The following is a 26,814-nucleotide window of genomic DNA, read 5'->3' on the forward strand; positions in this document are numbered from 1 at the left end:
GGCGCACGCCACCAGACCCGGCTACTTTTTTGTATTTTTAGTAGAGACAGGGCGAACTCCTGACCTCGTGATCCGCTCGCCCTGGTCTCCCAAAGTGCTGGGATTACAGGCATGAGCCACCGCGCCCCGCCCCAACAGAACTTTTCTACAGTGATGGAAATGGACTAAATCTACACTATCTAATATGGTAGCCATCGACCACATGTAGCTCTCGAGCACTTTGAAATGCAGGTGGTACAAGTAAGGAACTTTTTATTTTAATGAAATTAAATAGTCACATGTAAGGTGATGCTTTTATATTCGACAGTGCAGGAGACCTTAATCCCTACTGGTCAGAGTAATAGGAGGGATCAGGACTAGATTTGTCCTCTTCCAGCCACACATTGGCATCATGTTTTCTGCACTGACCATTCACACATATTTGAGCAAAAAAACTCCAGCAGTGATCCCACACTTGTTTTAATTACAATAGAATAAGTTAACCAAGAAACAAGTTGGAAAATGGAAGGCCCCTCCCAGGTTTGCACCCAGAGGCGGAGAGGCAGACCCTCACCAGAAAGACCTCCAGTAATAACAAAGATAGCCACCTACTATTTCGGTTTTTTTTTCTTGAGGCGGAGTTTCGCTCTTGTTGCCCAGGGTGGAGTGAAATGGCGCGATCTCGGCTCACTGCAACGTCTGCCTCCCAGGTTCAAGCGATTATCCTGCCTCAGCCTCCCTAGTAACTGAGATTACAGGCACCCACCATCACACCCAGCTAATTTATTTTTAGTAGAGATGGGGTTTCACCACGTTGGCCAGGCTGGTCTCAAACTCCTGACCTCAGGTGATCCACCCGCTTTGGTCTCCCAAAGTGCTGGGATTACAGGCGTGAGCCACTATACCCAGCCACCACCCCACTATTTCTTAAGGACTTACTATGTGTGAAGAACTGTAGTAAGCTTTGCATATATTACCTCGTTTAATTTTCACCTAAACTCTATGAAGCACACTTAGCCACTCTTCATAAATGAGAAATGGTGGCTCTGAGAAGTTAAGTGACCGCCCAAGGCCACACAGCTAAGTGGAGGAGCTATTAACCGCTATCACTACTGTCCCCAGGCCTTGAGATTATTGATAAACTAGAAAACTTTAGATGTTTCTAAGTCTACCCCAGACCTCATGAAAATGGCAGCAGAAAGGTAGGCCCCTGTAATGAGTATCCCAGGTCAGATGTGCAAAAGGACTTAATCTTAATGTAAGGAGACAGGGTGGCGACCTACCAGAAGAACCTCCTAAGCCAGTGAGATTGTTGTTTGGAGTATGTTTCTTCTAGCAGCCCTTATTTCTTTTTAGATTCTGGATCAGAAAAGCAAAAGCAGCTGTCAGGACTTTTGAAAATCAGCATGACAAGCCATATCCCCAACTGTAAGCCTGGAGCCAGGCACTGACAAAGTCACAGCTAAAAATCACATCTAGGTTTCATCAATCCTTCCCAAGTAAGTACATTGATAGGGTACCTCGGGCTCCCCCGGTTGTCAGAAGAGGTCTGTACCTTCCCTGTGAATATCTACCATTCAAATAACCCTTACACATCCTTGGAGGAGGTATTAGACTAGTTAGGCAATCAGGCTGGTGGGAGGGTGGGGATCAAGAAAAGCAGAGGCAAACAGGACCAAACTTTCCTGGCTGAAATATCAATCCTACGGAGGCGGTAGGCCCATGAAAGCAGAACCAATAGCCTTTGACACCTAAAAAAAGTAGCACACCACCAAAGATGTAAAAAGTACAAAAAGATTAAAGGTATGAAAAGAGCAAAGAACGGCCATTTTAATGAAAGATACTAGGGACATGGAGGGCCAGGGGACTGATATGCACCAGAGGCATTATTTCTTACTTTACTCAACACTCTTGGGAAGTCAGAGTCTTCACAACACTTTAGTTTCTGCGTCTACACTCCTTCTCAATTCTTACATCATTAGGAATGAGGGGCTTCCTTCCTTCTGAAACCCCATCGTCTTTGAGTCCAAGCAAATGCGGAGGCCCCAGGAAGACAGCTAGGTCAGCATGTTGCAGTTGGCCACTAGAGGGTGGTGTTTCTGTAATTAATGGGATCTTGAAAGGCTACAAAACTTGGCTGGGAGTGGCAGCCAACTGGACTTAGTATATGAGGAACCCAGCAGAATAGAAAGGTGGGAAAGGCAAGTAGTAAATCTTAGGATAATGGTCCTTAATAAGTGAGGAATAAGGAATAGGAACAAGGTAGGAGGAAAGATTTCCCACCAAAGACCACAGCCATCACTCCTTGGAAAAAGATATTGGCTCTGAGCTCTCCCTAGATACATAGAAGTCAACAATAAAATAAGGCCAGGGGCAGTGGCTCACACCTGTAATCCCAGCACTTTGGAAGGCTGAGGTGGGTGGATCACTTAAGGTCAGGAGTTCGAGACCATCCTGGCCAACATGGTGAAACCCCATCTCTACTAAAAATAAAAAAATTAGTCAGGCGTGGTGGCAGGTGCCTGCGGAAGACTGAGGCAAGAGAACTGCTTGAACCTGGGAGGCGGAGGTTGCAGCGAGCCAAGATCACAGCACTGTACCACTCCAGCCTGGGCAACAGAGTGAAACTCCGTCTCACACACACACACGAAAAAGAAGTCAACAACAAAAGATTTGTCAGTTTATTTGCATATATACATTGTCACCCCAGGGAGCCAGCTCTATTTCGGAAGTCCCCGGCTCCCCTTACCCAGCCAACACCCAAAACCCACCCAAGAGGATGGGTCCTGGATAAATAATGCCCAGGACTCATATCCTGACCCCATAGGTTATAACAGAATTCATCTAGCAAAAACAGAGAGCTAGAGGCCAGTGTCCATGAGAGGTCCTTGCCCCTTTGTAAACATTGACATCCAGGCCACTGGAGCCTGGGGAAAGTGTGCAAACATGAGGATGCCACACTGTGTGTCCAGGGGCCAGGAACACAGCTGGCAACCATACCCGTGAAGTCCTGAGGGTCTGCCCCCAACTGGAACATGGCAAGTGCCAGGGGCAGAAGCAAGGCAGTTACCCCACACCCAAGGGCTCACATGAGATGGCAGCGACGCTCTTGCCCATAGGAATTCTCCACACGGGCAATCTCCTGGATGACTTTGGTGAAGATGCCTTGAGTCAGCTATAAGAGGAGAGGATTCAGGGCAAAAGTCAGTTCAGTGCCAATACCACCCCGCTCTGGGGTGAAAGCCCCATTCCCGCAACATTCCCACCACCAAGCAGTACAATAAGGAAAACACGGCTACCATCACCACCCTTCTAGTCTTCAGGCCCAGCACCTGATTCTCTCGAGCAGATGACTCCATAAATGTCGCACCCCAGGACTCTGCCAGCTTCTTTCCTTCAACTGCCTGTACCTCTCTGGAAGCAAATTTGGGACATAGAGATGGAGGATAGAAATGTCGGTAAGTGCTCTGAAAAATCTTCAGAATCAAGACTTCCTGGCCAGGCACAGTGGTTCATGCCTGTAATGCAGCACTTTGGGAGGCCGAGGTGGTGGATTACTTGAGCTCAGGAGTTCAAGACCAGCCTGGACAACACAGTGAATCACCATCTCTATTAAAAAAAATGGGCCACACGCGGTTGCTCATGCCTGTAATCCCAACACTTTGGGAGGCCTAGGTGGGCGGATCACAAGGTCAGGAGATCGAGACCATCCTGGCTAACACGATGAAACCCCATCTCTACTAAAAATACAAAAAATTAGTTGGGCGTGGTGGCACACGCCTGTAGTCCCAGCTACTCGGGAAGCTGAGGCAGGAGACTCGCTTGAACCTGGGAGGCAGAGGTTGCAGTAAGCCGAGATCACACCACTGCACTCTAGCCTGGGCAACAGAGCAGGACTCCATCTAAAAAAAAAAAAAAAAAACAGAGAGAAGAAAAACACTTCCTCTGACCCATGCCATTTCCCCAAGTTTTGGGAGGAGGGCTGTGGAAGAAAATATAGGTAAACAAAGGAACAATGGGTGAATCTAGGACTGAGGCTTGAAATATGAAATTGTGGCTTTTAAGATAGAAGTATTATCTTCCTTAAGCTTCAAGTTAGAGACAAAGAGAGGTGAAATGACTTGTTTGAGTCAGTGGAAGAGCCAGGATGAGAGCCTGACTGATTCCCAGTCCATTTCACTTCCTTTTGCTCTGAGTAGCAGAGATTTACATACCTCTCTGGAGAGAGATCTGCCTTGTTCCCCACTAGAACCACTGGCACCCTGTGAGGAAACAGCAGTTACTTCAGAATCCCCTCATTTCCCGCATTCCCCAACTCCTTACATCAAGGTGGGACGACTCCTTATCAGACCAGGCAGGATCTATATCTGAGCCTCCTCTCTAACTTGACAATTCTCCCCTCTGCTCTCTCCCACCCCCTCATGCCCACACTATGTCCCTATCCCCCAGGGCCACTTACCGGGTTTTCCCATGGCCTTCGTGTAGCTTTTGGTACAGACTCTCAATGACTTGGAAGCTTTAAACACAAGAATTGGAGCTATAACTTAATGGGACAGTCCTCAGGTCCTCCCAAGTCCCGCACTTACAACCTTGGTCACTTACCTATGCAGAGAGGTGACAGAATACACAAGCACATAACCATGGACCCCAATGATGAATGAATAGGGCAGAATGCTGTACTCATCCTGGCAAGAAATGGGAAACATCAGTACCTAGATCCAAACCACTAAGATGGCAAAGGTTGGTGGGACAACATCCAGGTGACCCTCCCTGGGGCACGCCCTACTATAGTCACTTCAACACGTATTTATGGAACAGCTCCAATGAGTCCTGCACACTGTTAGCAGGTAAAATGCTTTTAATACTACTTTACAGGTGAGGCACAAAGACTACCAGGCTTCATCTCTGAGGGCTGAACTGCCACATTTGGATACCATACCCCAACTGGTACCTGCCCTGCTGTGTCCACCAGGTGTAGGTGAAACTCATCTTTGCCAAGAGTCACTATCTTGCTGTAAGCTGAAAAGAAAAGAAAACTTGACTGTGAAGTACCTTATAGGGCCAGCGATGTATGTCCCCTGACTTTTTTTTTTTTTTTTTGAGACAAGAGTCTCACTCTGTTGTCCAGGCTGGGGTGCAGTGGCACGATCTCAGCTCACTGCAGCCTCTGCCACCCGGATTCTCCTGCCTCAGCGTCCCAAGTAGCTGGGATTACAGGCGCCTGCCACCGCACCCGGCTAATTACATTTTTTTTTTTTTTTTTGAGATGAGGTCTTGCTGTGTTGCCCAGGCTGTAGAGCAGTGGCTATTCACAGGCACACTCTTAGCACCCTATAGCCTGGAACTCCTGGGCTCAAGCGATCCTGTCACCTCAGCCTCCCAAGTAGCTGGAACTACAGGTGTGCACCTCTGTACCTGGCTGTCTCCTTACCTTTTTTTTTTTTTTTTTTTGGCAGCATTTTTTAAAGTAGATTCTTGGTTGGGCGCAGTGGCTCACACCTGTAATCCCAGCACTTTGGGAGGCCAGGGCAGGCGGATCACTTAAGACCAAGAGTTTGAGACCAGCCTGGCCAACATGGTGAAACCCTGTCTCTACTAAAAATACAAAAAATTAGCTGGGCATGGTGGTGCATGCCTGTAGTCCCAGCTACTCAGGAGGCTGAAGCGTGAGAATTGCTTGAACCCAGAAGGTGGAGGTTGCAGTGAACTGAGATTGTGGCACTGCACTCCAGCCTGGGTGACAGTGCGAGACTCTGTCTCGAAAAGAAAAGAAAAATAATTACTTTTGTTTTATTGATGAATAATAGATGTACCAAGTTTCAGGGTACATGTGACAATTTAATACATTTATATAATTTGTAAAGATCAAATAAGTATATCTGGAATATTCATCACCTTAAATATTTGTCTTTCCTTTATGCTAGAACCATTTGAATTCTTCTCTTCTAGCTATGTTGAAATGTAAAATAGCTTATTGTAACCTATAGTCACCCTACTGATCTACTAAGTCTTATTTCTTCTATCAAACTATATATTTGTACCCATTGATCAATTTATCTTCATCCCTCCCACTCCCTTCCCCCTTACATTCTTTTTATTCTTTTTTTTTTCCTTTTTTTTTTTTTTGAGACGTTGCTTCGCTCTTGTTGCCCAGGCTAGAGCGCAGTGGCACGATATCGGCTCACTGCAACCTCCACTTCCCAGGTTCAAGCAATTCTCCTGCCTCAGCCTCCCGAGTAGATGGGATTACAGATGTCCATCACCATGTCCGGTTAATTTTTTGTATTTTTAGTAGAGACGGGGTTTCACCATGTTGGCCAGGCTGGTCTCGAACTCTTGACCTCAGGTGATCCACCTGCCTTGGCCTCCCAAAGAACTGGGATTATAGGCATGAGCCACGGTGCCCAGCTTTTTTTTTTGAGACAGTCTCACCCTGACACCCAGGCTGGTGTGCAATGGCACGACCTTGGCTCACTGCCACTTTTGCCTCCTGGGTTCAAGCGATTCTCCTACCTCAGTCTCCTTAGTAGCTGGGATTACAGGCGTGCGCCACCATGCCCAGCTAATTTTGGTATTAAATTTTAGTAGAGATGAGGTTTCACCATGTTGGCCAGGCTGGTCTCAAAATCCAGACCTCAATCCATCCACCCGCCTCAGCTTCCCAAAGTGCTGGGATTACAGGCATGAGCCACTGCGCCTGGCCTCCCCTTACATTCTTAACCTTGGGGGTGACACAGATAGATCAGCTCCAGGTAACTGGAAAGACACGCCAAGGTTCTTAATGTCTACATCTAAACTATCCCAGACTCAGTATCTTGCAAAATCCATACTCTAGCCATCCATCGAACAGGACTGCTAAAGAAGAAATCAGATGTAATGTCTAAATAAATCAGCCCCTTGGCACCAGAGAAATACATTATGGAGTTGGATGGGGTATCCAAGCCCTCCGGGTCGCATCAGCACACTAGGGGAGAAGTCTACTCACTATTCTCCACTGTAGGATCGTAGCCTTCCGAGAACTCGCCTTCCACAAATTGATGTGCCAAAGATGTCTTCCCTGTGGGGAGCAGTGTGACAGTTGTATCCAAATCATCCATCCACATTCACATCCTCTGTCCTTTCGGACTGTGGCCCAGGACCAAAGGAGACCCCAAATTAACCACAGTCTGTGAGTGCCTCAAGCAATGCTATCCTTTGTGTCTACCCTCACCCTCTTTTCGCCCAGGGTCTCCGCACTTTGGCTACCGGATGCATTCAGAAGCGCAGCAGGAAGCCTTTCCCGCCGCCTTCCCCACCCCATCCCACTCGTAGGAAGATCCAAGATTCCCTAGGATCAAGTCCGCCCCGCCCCAGGACACCTGCGACTATCTGTCCCCACGGAGACCGCGTCCCAGTTTTCAAATTGTGACCCCACCCCTATCCCCAAAGTAACGCTGGGACCACTCTGAGATTCCCGCAGCCAGGTCCATATTAACCCTTAAGTGCTCCCGCTTCCTGCAGCCTCCACACACCACCAACCTTTATTCCTCCACTCTTCCAATCCTCGCTCTACAACCCCATCCTTACGATGTCATCATTCCTCCCTGGGTCGCGTTCCCACGGCAGCGCGCCTCTTCTGGCTACAGAGCTGCTGCGCGTCCGAGCTCTGCAGGGCGGAGACTCACCTACAGAGCGGTATCCGAGGATGACCACCTTCCTGTAGCGGACCAGCGGCATGGCAGGAGCCCGCCCCAGGGGCTTGCGGAACTGCGGGCTGAAAGAGCCCGAAGACGAGGTCAGGGTGTGGGCAGGCGCGGCAGCTGGTGCAGTAAAGTCGCTCACCCCGAAGCTGCCGTGGGCAAGTTAGAGGGAAACCAAAACAAGCGCCGCGCCCGGAGCTGCCCACGTGATCACAACACAGCACGTCTAACGCGAGGGAGCCGGGCGCCGGGGAACTACTGAGCCGCGCCGCTCCGGGCTCCGCCCCCCAGGCCGCTCGCCATTGGTCCATTAGAATGGGTATGGGCGGTGCCGCCAGCAGGAGGGAAGGGTGGGCCTCACGTGGAGCGGGAGAACTGGGAGCTGCGCGTGCGCAGACTGGAGCCGGTTCATTCATAAAGAAACAGAAAGGAACCCGGGGTCCTAAAGGCGTTTGCGCATTTGCAGCCTAGCTGAAGTGGCTGCGAAGAATTATGGATGGAAAATAAACGTTTTGTGGTTTCCGGTCATAAGATTCTAGCCCTCCCTTTTGCATGGTCTCTGGGGTCCTTAGATAGGGAGAAAAAGGCCAAAGTTCCAATATATTCCCTCTGCTTCCCCCAGCCTTCAGCCCCAGACCTATCAAGGTTTCCAGTCTTCCAGCATCTAATTTCAAACTGCAATTCTTGTTCTTGCGGAAATTGCTAGAACTTATGATCAAGTAGTCTGAGGTTTCTTCTTCATCATCATGGTCCTCAAATATTCATTTTTCAACAAATACTGAGTATATACTACATGTTTCAGGCATTGCTCCAGCTTTGGGGTCAGAACATGGACATGACAGACAATGTGTCTGCTCTTATGAAGGGAGAAACAAACATACAACAAGGAAATATCAGATAGTGTTAAGTGCTATAGAAGATGGTGTGATAAAAGATGACCACTTTCTATTTTTTAATTTTTTTATTTTATTTTATTTATTTATTTTTTTGAGACGGAATCTCGCTCTTCCGACCAGGCCGGAGTGCAGTGGCGCTATCTCGGCTCACTGCAAGCTCCGCCTCCCGGGTTCACGCCATTTTCCTGCCTCAGCCTCCGGAGTAGCTGGGACTACAGGCGCCCGCCACCGCGCCCGGCTAATTTTTTGTATTTTTAGTAGAGACGGGGTTTCACCGTGTTAGCCAGGATGGTCTCGATCTCCTGACCTCGTGATCCGCCCGCCTCGGCCTCCCAAAGTGATGGGATTACAGGCGTGAGCCACCGCGCCCGGCCGACCACTTTATTTGTTAAAGACAATACAGCATTTTTAATTTTTTTCTTTATTTATTTTGAGACAAGGTTATGAGACTGGCTAATTTTTGTATTTTGGGGAGAGATGGGGGTTTTGCTATGTTGCCCAGGCTGGTCTCGAACGCCTAGCCTCAAGTGATCCACCTGACCCGGCCTCCCAAAGTGCTGGGATTACAGACGTGAGCCACCGAGCCTTGCTGAGATGACCACTTTAGATTAGTGATACTTTCTCTCATAGGAAATCCCATTTAAACTAAGATCTGAAGGAACCAACTAGGAGATTTGAAAAGAAGGATCCACCAATGCTAAGGCGTTAAGATGGAAATAAATTCGGTAAATTCCAGGAAAAGGGGAAGAAAAAAAGAAAGCCAGTTAGCCTAAAGCAGATGAAGTCTAAGAGAATGGCAGAGGCCAGGCCACATAAAGGAGTCTGGGCTAATTCTAAGTACTTGAAGATATTTAAGCTGGGGCATGACATGATCTAAATTGTCTTTCTAAAAAATCTCCCTGGCTGTGGTGAATAGATTGGGGTTTGAGGGTAACAGGAGCAAAAGGAAGCAGGGAGATTGGCAAGGAAACTGTTACCTGTAGTCCAGGTGAGAGATGAGAGCACTTGACTAGAGTGATCATGTTGAATGAAGTTGAGAATTCAGGATATTCCGAAGCTAAGGTTAAAATGACTTGTGGAAGGATTGGTAGAGGAGGAAAGAGAGGAAGGAAATCACCTAGATTTATAGAGAGTTCTACAATACTATGTGCCAGGTGCATTTTATTGTTATCTCATTTAATATTCACAAAAGCCCTAGGCTGGGTGTGGTGGCTCATGCCTGTAATCCCAGCACTTTGGGAGGCTGAGGTGGGCGGATTGCTTGAGGTCAGGAGTTCGAGACCAGCCTGTCCAACATAGTGAAACCCCGTCTCTATTAAAAATACAAAAATTAGCCGTGTGTGATGGTGCATGCCTGTAATTCTAGCTACTCGGGAGGCTGAGGCAGGAGAATCATTTGAACACGGGAGGCAGAGGTTGCAGTGAGCCGGGATCGCACCATTGTACAATGTACTCTGCACTCCAGCCTGGGCCACAGAGTGGGACTCCATCTAAAAAATAATAATAAAATTAAAAAAAAAAAATATATATATATATATATATATATATATATTCATCTTCTACTTTGTGCCAGGCACTCTTACTATGTGTTGCACACTAGGATACACAAATAAATAACAGATGCCTTTTACACTGCTTGTCCCGTCCAGATGAACTCTCCATTCTTTTCCACCCAGATTTGTGTCCAGGAGGCTGACCTTGTCTCCTGGCTTTCAGTGGAGCTCAGCCAAAGGAAAGCACACACAGAAGATTCAATGGAGGGAGGAGAGTGGCTCTGTCCCCCATTGAAGTTCACAGTACCTCTCAAGGCAGCCGCCTCCTCCAACACACACACACACAGCTCTTCTGGTTTTCAGTGACTCCCCTCAGCCTTCAGGCCTATAGCAGTATCAGCCTCTTTTCTGTTATTCACCTTGGGGCATTGCTCTATCCCGTGTGGTCTCCCTATACCCTGCCCACATCTTTGTAAATAGTCTTTTTATTAAACCATCTGAATTCTCCTGTTTTGAATCAGACAGAAAGCAAAAAAGCCAAGGCAAAGGGCTTTCTCCTCTTGTGACTTTTTCTTTTTACCTGGCAAGGGAAGCTCTCACAGCAGATATTCACCTACATCTCATTGAACAAGATTGTTTTATATAGTCATCTCTAGTTGTAAGGGAATCTGGAAATTTTAGCATTTTCTTTTCCGACGTCTATAGTAAAGGAAGGCAAAAGACAATGTGATTATAAATAAATGTTTTGGCCTGACGTGGTGGCTCTGGCCTGTAATCCCAGGACTTTGGGAGGCCAGGCAGGTGAATTGCTTGAGCTCAGGAGTTCAAGACCAGCCTAGGTAGGCAACATGGCAAAACTCTGTTGCTACAAAAAATACAGAAAAAAAAAAAAGAAGAAGAAAAATTAGCCGGGCATGGTGGCACCTGCCTGTAGTCTCAAGCTACTTGGAAGGCTGAAGTGAAAGGATCACCTGAGCCCAAGGAGGTTGAGGCTGCAGTGAGCCATGTTTGTGCCACTGCACTCCATCCTGGACAACAAAGATCCTGTATCAAAAAAAAAAAGAGGCTAGGCACGGTGGCTCACGCCTATAATCCTAGCACTTTGGGAGGCCAAGGCGGGTGGATTGCCTGAGCTGAGCTCAGGGTTTCGAGACCAGCCTGAGCAACACAGTGAAACCCGGTCTCTATTAAAATATAAAAAATTAGCCGGGGCGGGGCACAGTGGCTCACGCCTGTAATCCCAGCACTTTGGGAGGCTGAGGCAGATGGATCACCTGAGGTCAGGAGTTTGAGACCAGCCTGGCCAACATGGGGAAACCCCGTCTCTACTAATAATAGAAAAATTAGCCAGGCATGGTGGTGCCTGCCTGTAGTCCCAGCTACTCGGGAGGCAGAGGCAGGAGAATCACCTGAACCCGGGAGGCGGAGGTTGCAGTGAGCCGAGATCACGCCACTGCACTCCAACCTGGGCAACAGAGCGAGACTCCATCTCCAAAAAAACAAAAACAAATGTTTCATGAGCCAATCTATAAGACCTGCACATTTTAGGACCAAGATATTGGTTGATTAAATAGTTGTTCATTAAATATCAATCACTTTAAAAAGTAATGCATAGGCCGGGCACAGTGGCTCACACATATAATCCCAGCACTTTGGGAGGCTGAGGCAGGTGAATCATCAGGTCAGGAGTTTGAGACCAGCCTGACCAACATGGTGAAACCCTGTCTCTACTAAAAATACAAAATTTAGCCGGGCGTGACGGGAGGCACCTGTAATCCCAGCTACTCGGGAGGCTGAGGCAGGAGAATCACTTGAACCTGGGAGACGGAGGTTGTAGTGAGCCAAGATTGCGCCACTGCATTCCAGCCTGGGTAACAGAGCGAGACTCTGTCTCAAAAAAAAAAAAAAAAATGCATAAATGGTTTATTTAGTAAAGATCACAAAAATAGGATCAAATAAAGGAAAAATAGAACTTGGAGATAAGTCAAAAAATAATATATTTTGAAATATATGATATATAATTATTATTTAACAGATAATAAACATATTTATTATATATTATTTATATAATAATAATATAAATAAAGGAAGCAATTCATCCTAATGTTAGATAAATGGGCTTGGAATAAGATTTTTTTTGTTTTTTATTATTTTTAATTTTATTTATTTATTTATTTTTGAAACACGGTCTCACTCCGATTGCCAGGCTGGAGTGCAGTGGCATAATTTTGGCTCACTGCAGCCTCTACTCCTCGGCTCAGGTGATTCTCCTACCTTAGCTTCCTGAGTAGCTGAGACTACAGGCATGCACCACCATGCCCAGCTAATTTTTGTATTTTCAGTAGAGATGGGGTTTCACCATGTTGTTTAGGCTGGTCTCAGACTCCTGGACTCAAGCAATCCACCCACCTCAGCCTCCCAAAGTGCTGGGTTTACAGATGTGAGCCACCACACCCAGCCTGTTTTTGTGTTTTAGAAACAGGGTACCACTCCGTCACCCAAGCTGGCGTGCAATGGTGCCATCATAGCTCACTGTGGCCCATAACTCCTGGGCTCAAGTGATCCTCTTGCCTCAGCTTCCTGAGTAGCTGAGACTATACAGGCATGCACTGCCACGCCCAGCTAATTTTTTTTTTTTTGTAGAGATGGGGTCGCTCCCAGGCTAGTCTTGAACTCCTGGCCTCAAGCAATCCCTCCTCAGCCTCCCAAAACACTGAGATTACAGACATGAGCCACTGAGCCTGGCCTGAAATAACATTTCTAGGACAGCATCATACATTGCTATGTCTCAAACAACTGAGACAAAATAAAGATAAGATGTTCCCAGAAAACTGTTTTAAGTATCTCTGGGAAAAGTGAAAAATGTCTCTACTCTGTTTGCATCCAAATTATATAGCATGTCTTTTCTAATGGACTCCATCGCACAGGTATTCAAGGCTTCTTTGTTTTCCACAGTTACGGGTTTACCTCCCTGCTGATGTTATCAATTACCTATTGTTGCATAACAAACCACATCAAAATTTGGTGTCTTAAAACAACAATGTATTTTTCTCAGGATTCTGTGGGTTGAATTCATGGTTCTTATGTTGCCTCCTCTGGACTCACTCTCGTGGCTAGTCAGTGGAAGCTCCACTGGGAATGGAAAGTCTAAAATGACCTCACTCATGTCTGGAGCCTTGGTGCTGGCTCTTGGCTAGGCCTCTGTCTCTCCACATGTCTCTCATCATTTATTGGGGCAGCCCAAGCTTCTTCTTGGGTGGCAGAAGCATCCAAGAGGGCAAAGTTAGGACAGTGCATGGCCTCTTGAGGCCTTAGGCTTTGAAACTCATTCAACACAAGTTCTGCCACATTTTAGTAGCCTAAGCAAGTCACAAAGCCATCCCAGATTCAAGGCATGGGGAAACAGGCTCCATTTCTCCATGAGAGAAACTAGAAAATATTGTAGCTCTATTTTTCAGTCTACTACAGAGCAGATTGATTATGGCAAGAAGTCCAAGCTGGAGTTCTCCATTTACCAAGTCCCCCAGGTTTCCACAGCTGTAGTTGAGCCCTATAACTCTATGCTCACCACAAACATCACCCTGGAGCACTCAGATTGCACCTTCATGATAGACAGTGAGGCCATCTATGACATCTGTCGTAGAAACCTCGATATTGGGTGCCTGATCCACAGTAACCTGAACTATCTGATATTGAATCTGTTGTAGTCACTTGAATATTAAGAACACATTTGGCTTCAATTACAGAAAAACCAAGTTGCAATAGCTTAAACAAATAAGGATTTATTTTTCTCAAGTAACAAAGTTAGAGGTAAGCAGCATCAGTCCAGTTGCTCCATGATACCAGGTCTGGTACCTGCAGTTCTCTTAACTGTTCCCTTATGCTTATTGCCTCATGGCCACAAGATGAGTTCACCTTCAGGCATCATATCTAAGTTCCAAAAGAGGATCTAGTAATCATAAAGGCACTTATATTGAAAATGAGTATTTTAGCCAGGCGTGGTGGCTCATGCCTGTAATCCCAGCACTTTGGGAGGCCAAGGCGGGCGGATCATCTGAGGTCAGGAGTTCAAGACCAACCTGACCAACATGGTGAAACCCGTCTCTACTAAAAATACAAAATTAGCCAGGCATGGTGGCGCACACCTGTAATCCCAGCTACTCGGGAGGCTGAGGCAGGAGATTCGCTTGAACCTAGGAGGCGGAGGTTGCAGTGAGCTGAAATCACGCCATTGGACTCCAGCCTGGGCAACAAGAGCGAAACTCCATCTCAAAAAAAAAAAAAGAAAAGAAAAGAAAATGAATATTTTCATATCAATATACAAGTTTGGGGCCAGGAGCAGTGGCTCACACCTGTAATCCCAGCACTTTGAGAAGCCAAAGCGAGCAGATCACTTGAGATGAGGAGTTCGAGACCAGCCTAGGCAAAACGCCATCTCTACAGAAAATACAAAAATTAGCCAGGTGCGGTGGGTCACGCCTGTAATTCCAGCACTTTGGGAAGCCGAGGCGGCGGATCATGAGGTCATGAGATCGAGACCATCCTGGCTAACATGGTGAAATCCCGTCCCTACTAAAAATACAAAAAAAAAAAAAAAAAAATAGCTGGTGTAGTGGCGGGCACCTGTAGTCCCAGCTACTCAGGAGGCTGAGGCAGGAGAATGGCGTGAACCCAGGAGGCAGAGCTTCCAGTGAGCCGAGATAGCGCCACTGCACTCCAGCCTGGGCGACAGAGGGAGACTCCATCTCAAAAAAAAGAAAAGAAAAGAAAAGAAAAAAATTAGCCAGGCATAGTGGTACGTGCCTATAGTCCCAGCTGCTTGTGGGGGCTGAGGTGAGAGGATCGCTTGAGCCCGGGAGATCAAGGCTGCAGTGAGCCATGTTTGTGCCACTGCACTCCAGCCTAGGCAACAAAGTGACACCCTCTCTCAAAAACAAAAAGAAGGCCTGTGCAGTGCCTCATGCCTGTAATCCTAGCACTTTGGGAGGCCGAGGCAGGCAGATCATTTGAGGTCAGTAGTTTGAGACCAGCCTTACCAACATGGTGAAACCCCGTCTCTACTATAAGTACAAAAATTAGCCAGGCATGGTGGTGCACACTTGTAATCCAAGCTACTCAGGAGACTGAGGCAGGAGAATTGCTCAAACCTAGTAGACGGAGGTTGCAGGGAACCGGGATTGCACCACTGCACTCCAATCTGGGCGACAAAGCAAGATTCTAACTCAAAAACTAATAATAAAAGTTTGAATAAAACTATTCTTTAAATGTAAGAATGGAAACTCAGTTAAATAATATCAATTTATTATTTTATAGGCTATGTACTTTTAAATGTTTACAGTATATATTAATAAATAAAATATTATAAATTAGACATTTAATTATGTAATTCCTAAAAGTGTGCTCAAGTTGGCCAAACAATACTTTTTGTTTTGGATTTTCTAATTAGGAAAATGGATGATTATCTAATTTTGGCATCAACTGTTAAAAATCATATGTAAATTGCTGGGCGCGGTGGCTCACGCCTGTAATCCCAGAACTTTGGGAGGCGGAGGCCGGTAGATCATGAGGTCAGGAGTTCAAGACCAGCCTGTCTGGCCGGCCGCGGTGGCTCACACTTGTAATCCCAGCACTTTGGGAGGCTGAGATGGGCGGATCACGAGGTGAGGAGATCAAGACCATCCTGGCTAACACAGTGAAACCTTGTCTCTACTAAAAATACAAAAAAAATTAGCCGGGCGTGGTGGCGGGCGCCTGTAGTCCCAGCTACTCAGGTGGCTGAGGCAGGAGAATGACGTGAACCCGGAAGGAAGAGCTTGCAGTGAGCTGAGATTGTGCCACTGCACTCCAGCCTTGGTGACAGAGCGAGACTCTGTCTCAAAAAAAAAAAGACCAGCCTATCCAAGATGGTGAAACCCCTTCTCTACTAAAAATACAAAAATTAGCTGGGCGTGGTGGTGGGCACCTGTAATCCCAGCTACTCAGGAGCCTGAGGCAGAGAATTGTTTTAACCTGGGAGGTGGAGGTTGCAGCGAGCCAAGATCGCGCCACCGCACTCCAGCCTGGGCAACAGAGTGAGACTCCATCTCAAAAAAAAAAAATGTAAATACAGATTTAAGATAAAATGCAAACTTGAATTTCAGTCATAGCGCCAATTTTTTTTTTAATTTAAAATGCAAACTGCCATGCTTCTTAGATTTAAATTAGCTAATAAGTTACTTTCAGGTGCTCCCTGTCATGGTCAGGTTCTTTCTAATCTGAAGACCCTTCTCTAAAGACTCAGACATTAGAGTTCTGGTTCTTATTAACTCACATTTTCCATTTACCCCTCCAGATCTTCCTTTACCCTTCTTCATCCTGCATTTGCTCCTGGAAGGCTGACCTTTATAGACAGCAGTAATGCCCTCTGGCTTCCAGCTAGCTTTAGCTAATAGGAAGAGTTTGGCCACAGACTGGAAGATAGAGGAGAGAAGGTTGGAATGTTTATTCCCCTACTTCCTCTCTGCTGGGCCACTTCTTTTTTTTTTTTTTTTGAGATGGAGTTTCGTTCTTGTTGCCCAGGCTGGAGTGCAGTGGCGCGACCTCGGCTCACTGCAACCTCTGCCTCCCAGGTTCAAGCGATTCTCCTGCCTCAGCCTCCTGAGTAACTGGGATTATAGGCACCCACCACCATTACCAGCTAATAGAGTGATCTTTTTAAAATGCAAATTTTGCCGGCGCGGTGGCTCATGCCTGCAATCCCAGCACTTTGGGAGGCCAAGGTGGCTGGATCACGAGGTCAGGAGATCGAGACCAGCCTGGCCAACATGGTGAAACCCCTGTCTCTACTAAAAATACAAAAAACTAGCTGGGTGTGGTGGCGCATCCCTGTAATCCCAGCTACTCGGGAGGTTGAGGCACGAGAATCACTTGAACCCAGGAGGAGGAGCTTGCAGTGAGCCGAGATTGCGCCACTGCACTCCAGCCTGGTGACAGAGCGAGACTCCATCTATAAATAAAATAAAATCTAAATTTGATCAGACTACTCCAAGTTAAAACCTAATTAAATTAATTTATTCCACTAAAATGACTGCCTATGTCTCTAGAAAGATATCAAAATCCTTAACATGGTACAATGCCTATTAGTATTTGCAGGGGCTTAATAAATATTTGTGGAAGGGAGAGAGTCAGGTTTGGACTGCCTTGTACCTTCCTGTGTTGATTTGCCTTGTTTAAATCTCAGAGCACCTCTTCATTTCCAACTTCATGGAAGTACCTAATGGTAGCCTCTGTTTACTCAAGACCACACAGCTGGTGAATAGGAACCAAGCAGAATATATAGCCCTATTGTTTTGAACTATAGAATCACAGTTAAGTGAGAAGCAATCAGTTTAAAAGTGACAACCACTGGCATGATGTTTGATCCTCCCCAGACACCCCACCAATAGTTTCTAGGCCTTCGTACAATCTTTCAAAGATAAAGGAAATACTCCTCCCGTCTCAACAAAGGAGTCCCTTCATCTCTGGACAATTCTAAGTTATTGAAAATCAGACAATTTAAAGACTACTCCATCCTAGTCAATTTATTGAAATATATAGAGAAGGAAAGGGGGCCGAGAGAGCGAGAAACCTATATCCTCCTTTCTGTAGTGGTCCTAAGGTGCTTTGGGCCAGCTGCTTCCAAGAGAAGGAGAAGGTGGGTGACTTTGTCTTCAACCTATTTAAGGAAGAGATCTGCAATATCTATTCTCAAAGATTCTGCAAGATACTATAGACTAGCCAGGTACTAGAACAATGATGGGATGTGTGTGGAGGAAATGGGATTAATCCCAGATCAAATGTTGGGTGGAATCCCAGCTGCTGCAGCTGCTGGGGGCTTAACCAGCTGTTCCCTGGGCAGCTGCAATGTTCACCCCAGGCCTGGTTCTTAGAGTGACAGCTCTATCTCAGCTTGTGGCCTTCAGCTCCAAGCTAAGCCAAGGCACTGCTGAATGGATGGCTGGAAAGCAAAAGAGAATAGCAGAGAAGAAGTACCCAGTTCAAAGGACTTCTGTTTGGACATCATATGGTTTGAAATCAGACAACTGTGTTCTTAGGTTTTGCAGTCCCAAGGAGAGATGTTAAGACACAGTTTAGGTTTCTGAGAGAAGCAAAGCCAGGGCTGGTGGTATCACCTTCAATTCTGTTCCGTTCCTATCCTATCCTATCCTGCTCCAATTTCTCTACACTGCTCCCACCATCTGCTCCCACAACACACTCCGTGTGGGAGTGGCAGCATTTCCTTCTTGTGATTGAAACTAGAGCAAGGACATTCAAATGCTCAACCGAGGACCAATCTACACAGGGATAAGGGCCATCTAAAAAGTCCTATCCGACCAAGTGTGGTAGCTCACACCTGTAATCCCAACACTATGGGATGCTGAGGCAGGTGGATCACCTGAGGTCAGGAGTTTGAGACCAACCTGACCAACATGGTGAAACCCCGTCTCTACTAAAAATACAAAATCAGCCGGGTGTGATGGCACACACCTGTAATCCCAGCTACTTGGGAGGCTGAGGCAGGAGAATTGCTTGAACCCAGGAGGCAGAGGTTGCAGTGAGCTGAGATCATGCCATTGCACTCCAGCCTGGACAACAAGGGCAAAAAAACTCCATCGAAAAAAATAATAATAAATAAATAAGTAGATAAATAAATAAATAAGGTCTATCCAATTGCCAGTTTCCCCAAGTAGCTGGGATTATAGGTGCTCGCCAACACACCTAGCTAATTTTTGTATTTTTTCAGTACAGACAGGGTTTCACCATGTTGGCCAGGCTGGTCTCAAACTCCCGACCTCCGTGACACGTCTGCCTCAGCTTCCCAAAGTGTTGGGATTACAGGAGTGAGCCACCGCACCCAGCCGTGTTTTTTTGTCTTTCGTTGTTTTTGTTGTTTTGAGACAGAGTTTTGCTCTTGTTGCTCAGGCTGGAGTGCAATGGCAAGATCTCAGCTCACTGCAAACTTCGCCTCTGGGTTCAAGCAATTCTCCTGCCTCAGCCTCCCGAATACCTGGGATTACAGGCATGCGCCACCGCACCCGGCAAATTTTGTACTTTTAGTAGAGAGGGGGTTTCTCCATGTTGGTCAGGCTGGTCTTGAACTTCCTACCTCAGGTGATCCGCCCACCTCAGCCTCCCAAAGTGCTGGGATTACAGGCATGAGCCACCGTGCCCGGCCTCAGTTTCCCTTTTAAAATGCAAGTTTGATTATTCCTCTCAGCAGGATTATTCCTTTGCTTCCAATATTACAATTGCTTTTCATCTTTAGGACAATATTCAAAATCCTTATAGCAGGCTGGGTGCACTAGATCACACCTGTAATCCCAGTGCTTTGGGAGGCCAAGGTGGGAGGATTGCTTGAGTCCAATAATTCAAGACCAGCTTAGGCTGGTCTTTTGTAGAGACCCCATCTCTATAAAAAGAAAAACAAAGTTAGTTCATGCCTGTAGTCCTAGCTACAAGTTACTCAGCAGGCTGAGGCAGGAGGATGGCTTGAGCTCAGGCATTCCAGGCTTCAGTGAGCTATGGTGGCACCACTGCACTCCAGCCTGGGAAATACAAGACCCAGATCACATCTCCCTCTAGCTACATTGAACTTGCTGATGCTCCTTTGATGCGCCTCAGATTCATCTTACTCTTGCTCCCCAAATCCAGCCTTTTGCACATGCTGTTCCCTCTTGCACAACTCACACTCATCTTTCAGGTCTCAATCTAAATGTCACTTGTTCAGGTCTCAGTCTAAATGTCACTAAATGTCTCAGTCTAAATGTCACTAAGAGCCATGGGGAGAAGGGATTGTGTCCCTTCCTGCCTCTATTGTCCTATCTCCATCACACAGCACAATAATAGACACATAGTAGGCACTCATGAAATCTTAATGAACTGAAAATAACCTCCTCTCAGGGAGATGCTTATTTGTATACATCCACCAAGTCACATAAAGAGACAACAACAATGACAATGTGCTAATTGGCCACAAAATTCCTTTCAGGGAAACAGACCCTGACCACCTTCTTTCCCATGATAGCTGCCTCAGTCTTCCAACCAAAGAGGAAAGCTCCCTCCAATATTACACAGACCACAAAAGCACAGTCAAAAATAAACATGTGCAAGGCCTGGTGGCTCACGCCTGTAACCCCAACACTTTGGGAGGCCAAGGTGGGAGGATCACTTGAGCTCAAGAGTTTGAGACCAGCCTGGGCAACATAAGAAGACCCCCATCTCTCTTTTTTTTTTTTTTGAGATGGAGTTTCGCTCTTGTTACCCAGGTTGGAGTGCAATGGCACCATCTCGGCTCACAGCAACCTCCGCCTCCCGGGTTCAGGTGATTCTCCTGCCTCAGCTTCCTGAGTAGCCGGGATTACAGGCATGCACCACCATGCCTGGCTAATTTTGTATCTTTAGTAGAGACAGGGTTTCTCCATGTTGGTCAGGCTAGTCTGGAACTCCCAGCTTCAGGTGATCCGCCGGCCTTGACCTCCCAAAGTGCTGGGGTTACAGGCGTGAGCCACCATGCCTATGCTTTTTAAAAAAAAAAATAGAATAAAATAAAATAAACATGTAGGCCAGGTGCAGTGGCTCATGCCTGTAATCCCAGAACTTTGGCGGGCCAAAGTGGGAGAATCACTTGAGGCCAGGAGTCTGAGACCAACCATAAACAACATAGTGAGACCCTGTCTCTACAAAAAATACAAAAATTAGCCAGGTGTGGTGGCATGCACCTATAGTCCTAGCTACTCAGAAGGCTGAGGTGGGAGGATCATTTGAGAACAGGAGGTCAAGGCTGCAGTGATCCATGACTGCGCCCCTGAACTCTAGCCTGGGCAACATAGTGAGACTCTTTCTCAACAAATAAATAGCTGGGCGCAGTGGCTCACATCTGTAATCCCAGCACTTTGGGAGTCTTAAGCAGGGGGATTGCTTGAGCCCAGGAATTCCAGACCAGCCTGGACAACATAGTGAGACATCTCCACCAAAAAATCAAAAAATAAGGCGGGAGGATCTCTTGAGCCTGAGAGGTTGAGGCTGCAATGAGCCATGATCATGCCACAGCACTCCCACGTGGGTGATGGGAATGAGACCCTGTCCCAAAATAAATAAATAAATAATATTTTCTTTTTTTTTTTTTTAAAAAAAAAAAAGGCCCAGCAAGGTGGCTCATACCTGTAATTCCAGCACTTTGGGAGGCTGAGGTGGGCGCATTACTTGAGGTCAGGAGTTCAAGACCAGCCTGGCCAACATGGTGAAATGCAGTCTGTACTGGCCGGACGCGGTGGCTCATGCCTGTAATCCCAGCACTTTGGGAGGCCAAGTCGGGTGGATCACGAGGTCAGGAGATCCAGACCATCCTGGCTAACATGGTGAAACCCTGTCTCTACTGAAAATACAAACAATTAGCCAGGCGTGGTGGCGGGCCCCTGTAGTCCCAGCTACTAGGGAGGCTGAGGCAGGAGAATGGCGTGAACCTGGGAGGCGGAACTTGCAGTGAGCGGAGATCACGCCACTGCACTCCAGCCTGGGCGACAGAGCGAGACTCCGTCTCAAAAAAATAAAAAAGAAATGCAGTCTGTACTAAAAATACAGAAAAAAATTAGCAGGGTGTGGTGGTGGCAGCCTGTAATCCCATCTACTTAAGAGGCTGAGGCAGGAGAATCACTTGAACCCAGAAGGCTGACGTTGCAGTGAGCCTAGACCTTGCCACTGCACTCCAGCCTGGGTGATAGAGTGAGACTCCATCTCAAAAATAAATTAATAATTAATTAAATTAAATAACCATGTGAAGTTTCTAGGTCAGAAATACTCATTTTTCAGCCGGGTGCAGTGGCTCATGCCTGTAATCCCAGCACTTTGGGAGGCTGAGGTGGGCGGATCACGTGAGGTCAAGAGTTAGAGACCAGCCTGGCCAACATGGTGAAACCCCATCTCTACTAAAAGTACAAAAATTAGCTGGGCTTGGTGGCAGATGCCTGTAATCCCAGTTACTTGGGAGGCTGAGGTAGGAGAATCGCTTGAACCTGGGAGGCGGAGGTTACAGTGAGCTGAGATTGTGCCATCACACTCCAGCCTGGGTAACAAGAACGAAACTCCATCTGAAAAAAAAAAGAAAGAAAGAAAGAAAGAAATGCTCATTTTTCAAAGACAGCTGATTACTTTCACTAAGTAGAGACCCTGTCTCAGCACTGGTCTTTTTCTACCTCAAATATTTCTGGAAGCTTGAACTAGTTTGCTAGAGCTAACATAACAAAATACCACAGACTGGGTGGCTTAAATAACAGAAATTTATTTTCTCACAGTTCTGGAGGCTAGAAGTCCAAGATCAAGGTTCTAGCTGATGTGCTTTCTGGATAGGGCTCTCTTCCTGTCTTGTAGACAGCCACCTTCTCTCTATGTCCTCACATAGCCTTTCCTCAGTGCATGTGCTAGAGCGAGTACTCGAGCACTCTGATGTCTCTTCTCGTAAGGGCACTAACCCTGTAGGATCAGGGCCCTACTCTTATGACCTCATTTAACCTTAATTACTTCCTTAGAGTCCCCTTCTCCAAATACAGACACAGTAGGGGTTAAGGCTTCAATATATGAATTTGAGCTGGGGGGAGGAGACACAAACATTCAGCCATAACAAAGTTCAATCTTCCCTCTCCTTCTCTAGTCCAAAAAGAGCTAAGGGTCTTCTTATGCTTTCTGTGTTGGCGTACCAGCCTGCCATAGATTCCTGCCAGAAACCTGTTATCAATATATGTATTTCCTTAACTGGATGGCTAGAGAGCTTTAGTTAGGGAGCCAATGAAAATGAGAGAGAAATAACTGTCAGAAAGCTGGGAGGACTTTATAGTGACTCAGTGAAGGAAATGAGAAAAAGTGAAAAACAGCTTAAGGTCCAACAAGGTGGGGCCCCATTCATCAAGGTGGTCTTATTTCTTTTTTAAAAAATTATTTATTTATTTGTTTATTTATTTGGAGCTCTTGCTCTGTCACCCAGGCTGTAGTGCAGTGGTGTGATCATAGCTCACTGCAACCTTGAACTCCTGGGCTCATGCGATCCTCCCATCTCAGCCCCCCAAATAGCTTGGACTACAGGCATGCACCACCACACCTGGCTAATTTTTTAAATTATTTTTTTGCAAAGACAGGGTCTCACTATGTTGTCCAGCCTGATTTTTTTCTTTTTCTTTTTCTTTTTTTTTTTGAGACGGAGTCTCACTCCGTTACCCAGGCTGGAGTACAGTGGCACAATCTCAGCTCACTGCAACCCCTGCCTCCCAGGTTCAAGTGATTCTCCTGCCTCAGCCTCCCGTGTAGCTGGGATTACAGGCTCCCGTCACCATGCCTGGCTAATTTTGTATTTTTAGTAGAGACAGGGTTTCACCATGTTGGCCAGGCTGGTCTTGAACTCCTGACCTCAAGTGATCCTCCCACTTTGGCCTCCCCAAAGTGCTGGCATGCACCTGCCCAAGTCTTATTTCTTGTTACTCCTGTTTGATTTTGCCACTTACTGGCTGTGGTAACTTAGCCACCTGATTTAAGCCTCTCTTTGTCTCAATTTCCTCTTCTGCAACACCATCTCAGATGGTGATTGTGAGGATTAAATGAAAATGCAGGTAAAGGCCGGGTGTGGTGGCTCACGCCTGTAATCCCAGTACTTTGGGAGGCCAAGGCGGGTGGATCACCTGAGGTCAGGAGTTTGAGACCAGCCTGGCCAACACAGCGAAACCCCGTCTCTACTAAAATACAAAAAATTAGCCGGACATGGTGGCGGGCGCCTGTAATCCCAGCTACTCAGGAGGCTGAGGCAGGAAAATCACTTGAACCCGGAAGGCAGAGGTTGCAGTGAGCCGAGATCATGCCACTACACTCCAGCCTGGGCAACAAGAACGAAACTCCGTCTCAAAAAAAGAAAAAAAGAAAGAAAGAAAAGAAAATGCAGGTAAAATATCAGAGCAGGGCCTGGCATATCTTAAATTCTCAGTAACCATTAGCTACATATTGTTACACTTCCAGTCTTCTGCTCTAAATAAGTTGCACAGCTTCATCTCAGATTCCGAGTCCTTGCTCATGATGTTCCTTCTGCCTGGAATGCCCTTTCCAGTCTCCTCCGCCTACACATGCTTCGACATCCTAGTCAGGCCCTCCTTTCTCCACAAGGCCTTCTCTGTACTAATATGGCATTTACCACCGGTTCAGCTCATCCAAATTAAGTAACAATGTTAAATATTTTCTGTGTTTATGTATACTTCTCCAGGGAAGAAGCTGTTTCTTAACCTTTTGTGTTTTTCTGTGGGGAATACAGGGCTACACTGCAGATGTTCAGTAAATCCTGCTTGAAGAAAGGAAAGAAGGAATAAAAGACTGGATTCTGGGCAGATAAACAGGTCACCTGAAACTTTTAGGCAGTGGTTCTCAACTCTGATTTCTCAATATGCAGAGAGGTATTGCCAGGGTGATCACAAAATGCTTCATAAATTCTCAAAACAAGATTACTTTTAATTATACTTCTTCAGAAAAGTAGTTTCAGGCACTACCTGGAACTCCATTATGCTTTCACCTCCTTGACTACTGAGCTCAATAGTCACAAAGGTGAGGGACAGAAGAGTCAACTTCTATATGTAAGGAAGTCTGGACTACTACAGAAATGCTGCTAGTATACCTCCAGCTTCTGAAAGTGCTGTGACACAACCCCAGAAAGTTTGCACGACTGATGCTTTTAGTGGAGTGGTGAGGAAAGAAGCGATTGGAAGGCAGCAAAGTCAGTGAGAAGTGGCCAAAGAATAGAAAACATTTACTGAGTGCCTATTCCACATCCGGCACAATCCTTGTCAACCATCCTGTCACGGAGGTATCATTATCCCCAGATCTAGCTGGCTTCAAAGCTAAATCATCATCGCCTATTTTGTTGATGGTGAAAGGTGCTGCAATTGGGAGGTGTTGCATGGCCAAGTGAATATGCCCACCTGCTGCACCGAGATGGTGCACATTGCTGCTTGAAGGCAAGTCATGGATTTTTTTTTTTTTTTTTTTGAGAGCTAGGAGGGGCCTCAAAGGAATAAAGATAATAAAGGGAGGAAGTGAGGGTTGAGAGGTAAGCCTCAAGCCTAGAAAGTTACTTAAAGGATGTAGTTTAAGGGAAACCAGTGAGTTCTCCTTGTCCTGAAATATCTCCCTAGCTAACTTATTACAGTGCTAGGAATCATCACCATTATGATTTTATGGCTAAAGGTTAAAACTTTAAGATATATGTATTACTGCTGGGCCCAGGGGCTCACACCTGTAATTCCAGCACTTTGTGGGGCAAAGGCAGGAGCCCAGGAGTTCAAGACCAGCCTGGGCAACGTAGCAAGACTCTGTCTCTACAGAAAATACAAACATTACCCAGGCATAGCGGCATGCACCTGTAGTCCCAGCTACTTGAGAGGCTGAGTTGGGATGATTGCTTGAGCCCAGGAGGTTGAAGCTACAGGGAACCAAGGTCGCACCACTGCACTCCAGCGTGGGCAACAGAGCGAGATCCTGTCTCTTTAAAAAATACATGTATATATATATGCATTACCTGATTACCTGGGAAGGGCAGTAAAACGAAGGAGCCCATCAACATAGGAAAACTAATTAATTTATCGGATTAGTCATCACCTGTGGTGACATGACAGGAAGGCACCAGATCTGATAAAAAGAGACAAGGGCAGGTTTAGAAAGTAGGAAAGGTCCACAGCTTGGGATGTGTTTCTGAGACCCGGAAAAACAAAGGTGGCAACAGAGCCTCAGTGTGGGTTGAGGACAGCGGTGGGTGGAAGGACACCAAAGGTAAACTTGGCCTGCTTCCAAATATTGCCTTTATCAAGCACTACCTGGAACCCTATTATGCTTTCACCTCCTTGACAATTGAACTCAAGGGTCATGAGGGTGAGGGACATGAGGCGGCAACTTTGATACATAAGGAAGTCTGCGCTACCACAGGTAAACTAGTAGGGCATCTGCAGCTTCCAGGAACCACAGAGCTAAACTAGGCAGGAGTGATGTAAAAGTGCCATGGTTTGGAAGGACTTTCCCAAGGAGAAGCAGGTGGCCTCCTTGACAGCTCCTGATATGTGTGACTCAGCGCTGGCAGCTTAACAAGGCCCACCCATCATCTCTCCCTCCTGGGAGCGGGCTCCTTTGCGCAGGTCCAGTACACCCTTCCATGTCTGAGACCACTTTCGTTCCGTTTCAGAGAACCATATGCATAGGCCTAGAATTCTCTTGAAGGCCACCAGAGGGCGGTGTATAGCAGGGACCCTGTGCGGTGGTAGCGCACAGCGGCTACTGGCAAGGGCGAGCTCCGGGTGGTGCCAAAAACCCCTGACTATTTCCTCCTCCCCGCCTCACCTCCACCCAAGACACTTCCCTTCTGGAGCAGTCCAGCTTCCTCCAGAGCTTCCATTCCTAACTCAGGGGCACCTGCCTGCCTGGATTCCAGGTGTCTACTGCGTTGGAACCTAAAGGTTCCCAAAACACCCAGGCTAGGGAAGTAGAGCTGGTGATAATGGGAGAGGGAGGAGGAGGCGCTGAAGACCAAGCCAGTAGAAACAACAATCAGGGCCAGCGATCAGGAGGGGAGCTCAGGTTGTAATGCTGATATGCCCTTGTTTAGGGAATCTACTTCCCCCACATACACCCAGGCTGAACCCATTCTCTCTCTCTGAGCAGCCCTTCAGTAAGGAAATATTCCACCTCTTACCGTGCCCCTCTTCCTTTTTCAGGCCATGACTATGTGACGATTGC

At 46.7% G+C, this 26,814-nt stretch overlaps 1 protein-coding gene across 3 annotated transcripts; it reads right to left on the reverse strand.

The window, feature by feature from the left end:
• Positions 1–2,499: 2,499 nt before the first annotated feature.
• On the reverse strand, positions 2,500–7,936 carry RHEBL1 (RHEB like 1). 3 transcript variants are annotated; one of them, XM_054442234.2, is made up of 8 exons: positions 7,644–7,936; positions 6,965–7,104; positions 4,931–4,998; positions 4,582–4,664; positions 4,439–4,495; positions 4,194–4,241; positions 3,312–3,393; positions 2,500–3,154 (listed from the first exon to the last, which is right to left on the reverse strand). In XM_054442234.2, the coding sequence occupies exons 2-8, from the start codon at positions 7,080–7,082 to the stop codon at positions 3,065–3,067; spliced, it is 546 nt and encodes a 181-aa protein (XP_054298209.1). In that variant the 5' UTR covers positions 7,083–7,104; positions 7,644–7,936; the 3' UTR covers positions 2,500–3,064. The 3 variants fall into 3 exon arrangements, with proteins under 3 accessions (XP_054298209.1, XP_054298208.1, XP_054298207.1); XM_054442233.2 differs by having other exon boundaries at positions 7,498–7,936; XM_054442232.2 differs by having other exon boundaries at positions 2,501–3,154; positions 6,965–7,036.
• Positions 7,937–26,814: the final 18,878 nt, after the last annotated feature.

This window comes from Pongo pygmaeus, chromosome 10 (genome assembly GCF_028885625.2).
Source record: "Pongo pygmaeus isolate AG05252 chromosome 10, NHGRI_mPonPyg2-v2.0_pri, whole genome shotgun sequence".
In the NCBI taxonomy this organism is placed as follows: Eukaryota; Metazoa; Chordata; class Mammalia; order Primates; family Hominidae; genus Pongo; species Pongo pygmaeus.

What these genes read in the sequence shown, in the direction of transcription:
- RHEBL1 (XM_054442232.2), bottom strand. Translation starts at nt 7,695, where the DNA reads ATGCCGCTGGTCCGCTACAGGAAGGTGGTCATCCTCGGATACCGCTCT. An exon ending in CCTCGGATACCGCTCTGTAG is followed by an intron (nt 7,037 to 7,643) that starts GTGAGTCTCCGC and finishes TGCTCCCCACAG; the next exon opens with GGAAGACATCTTTGGCACAT. An exon ending in GAAGGCCATGGGAAAACCCG is followed by an intron (nt 4,242 to 4,438) that starts GTAAGTGGCCCT and finishes GTTTCCTCACAG; the next exon opens with GGTGCCAGTGGTTCTAGTGG.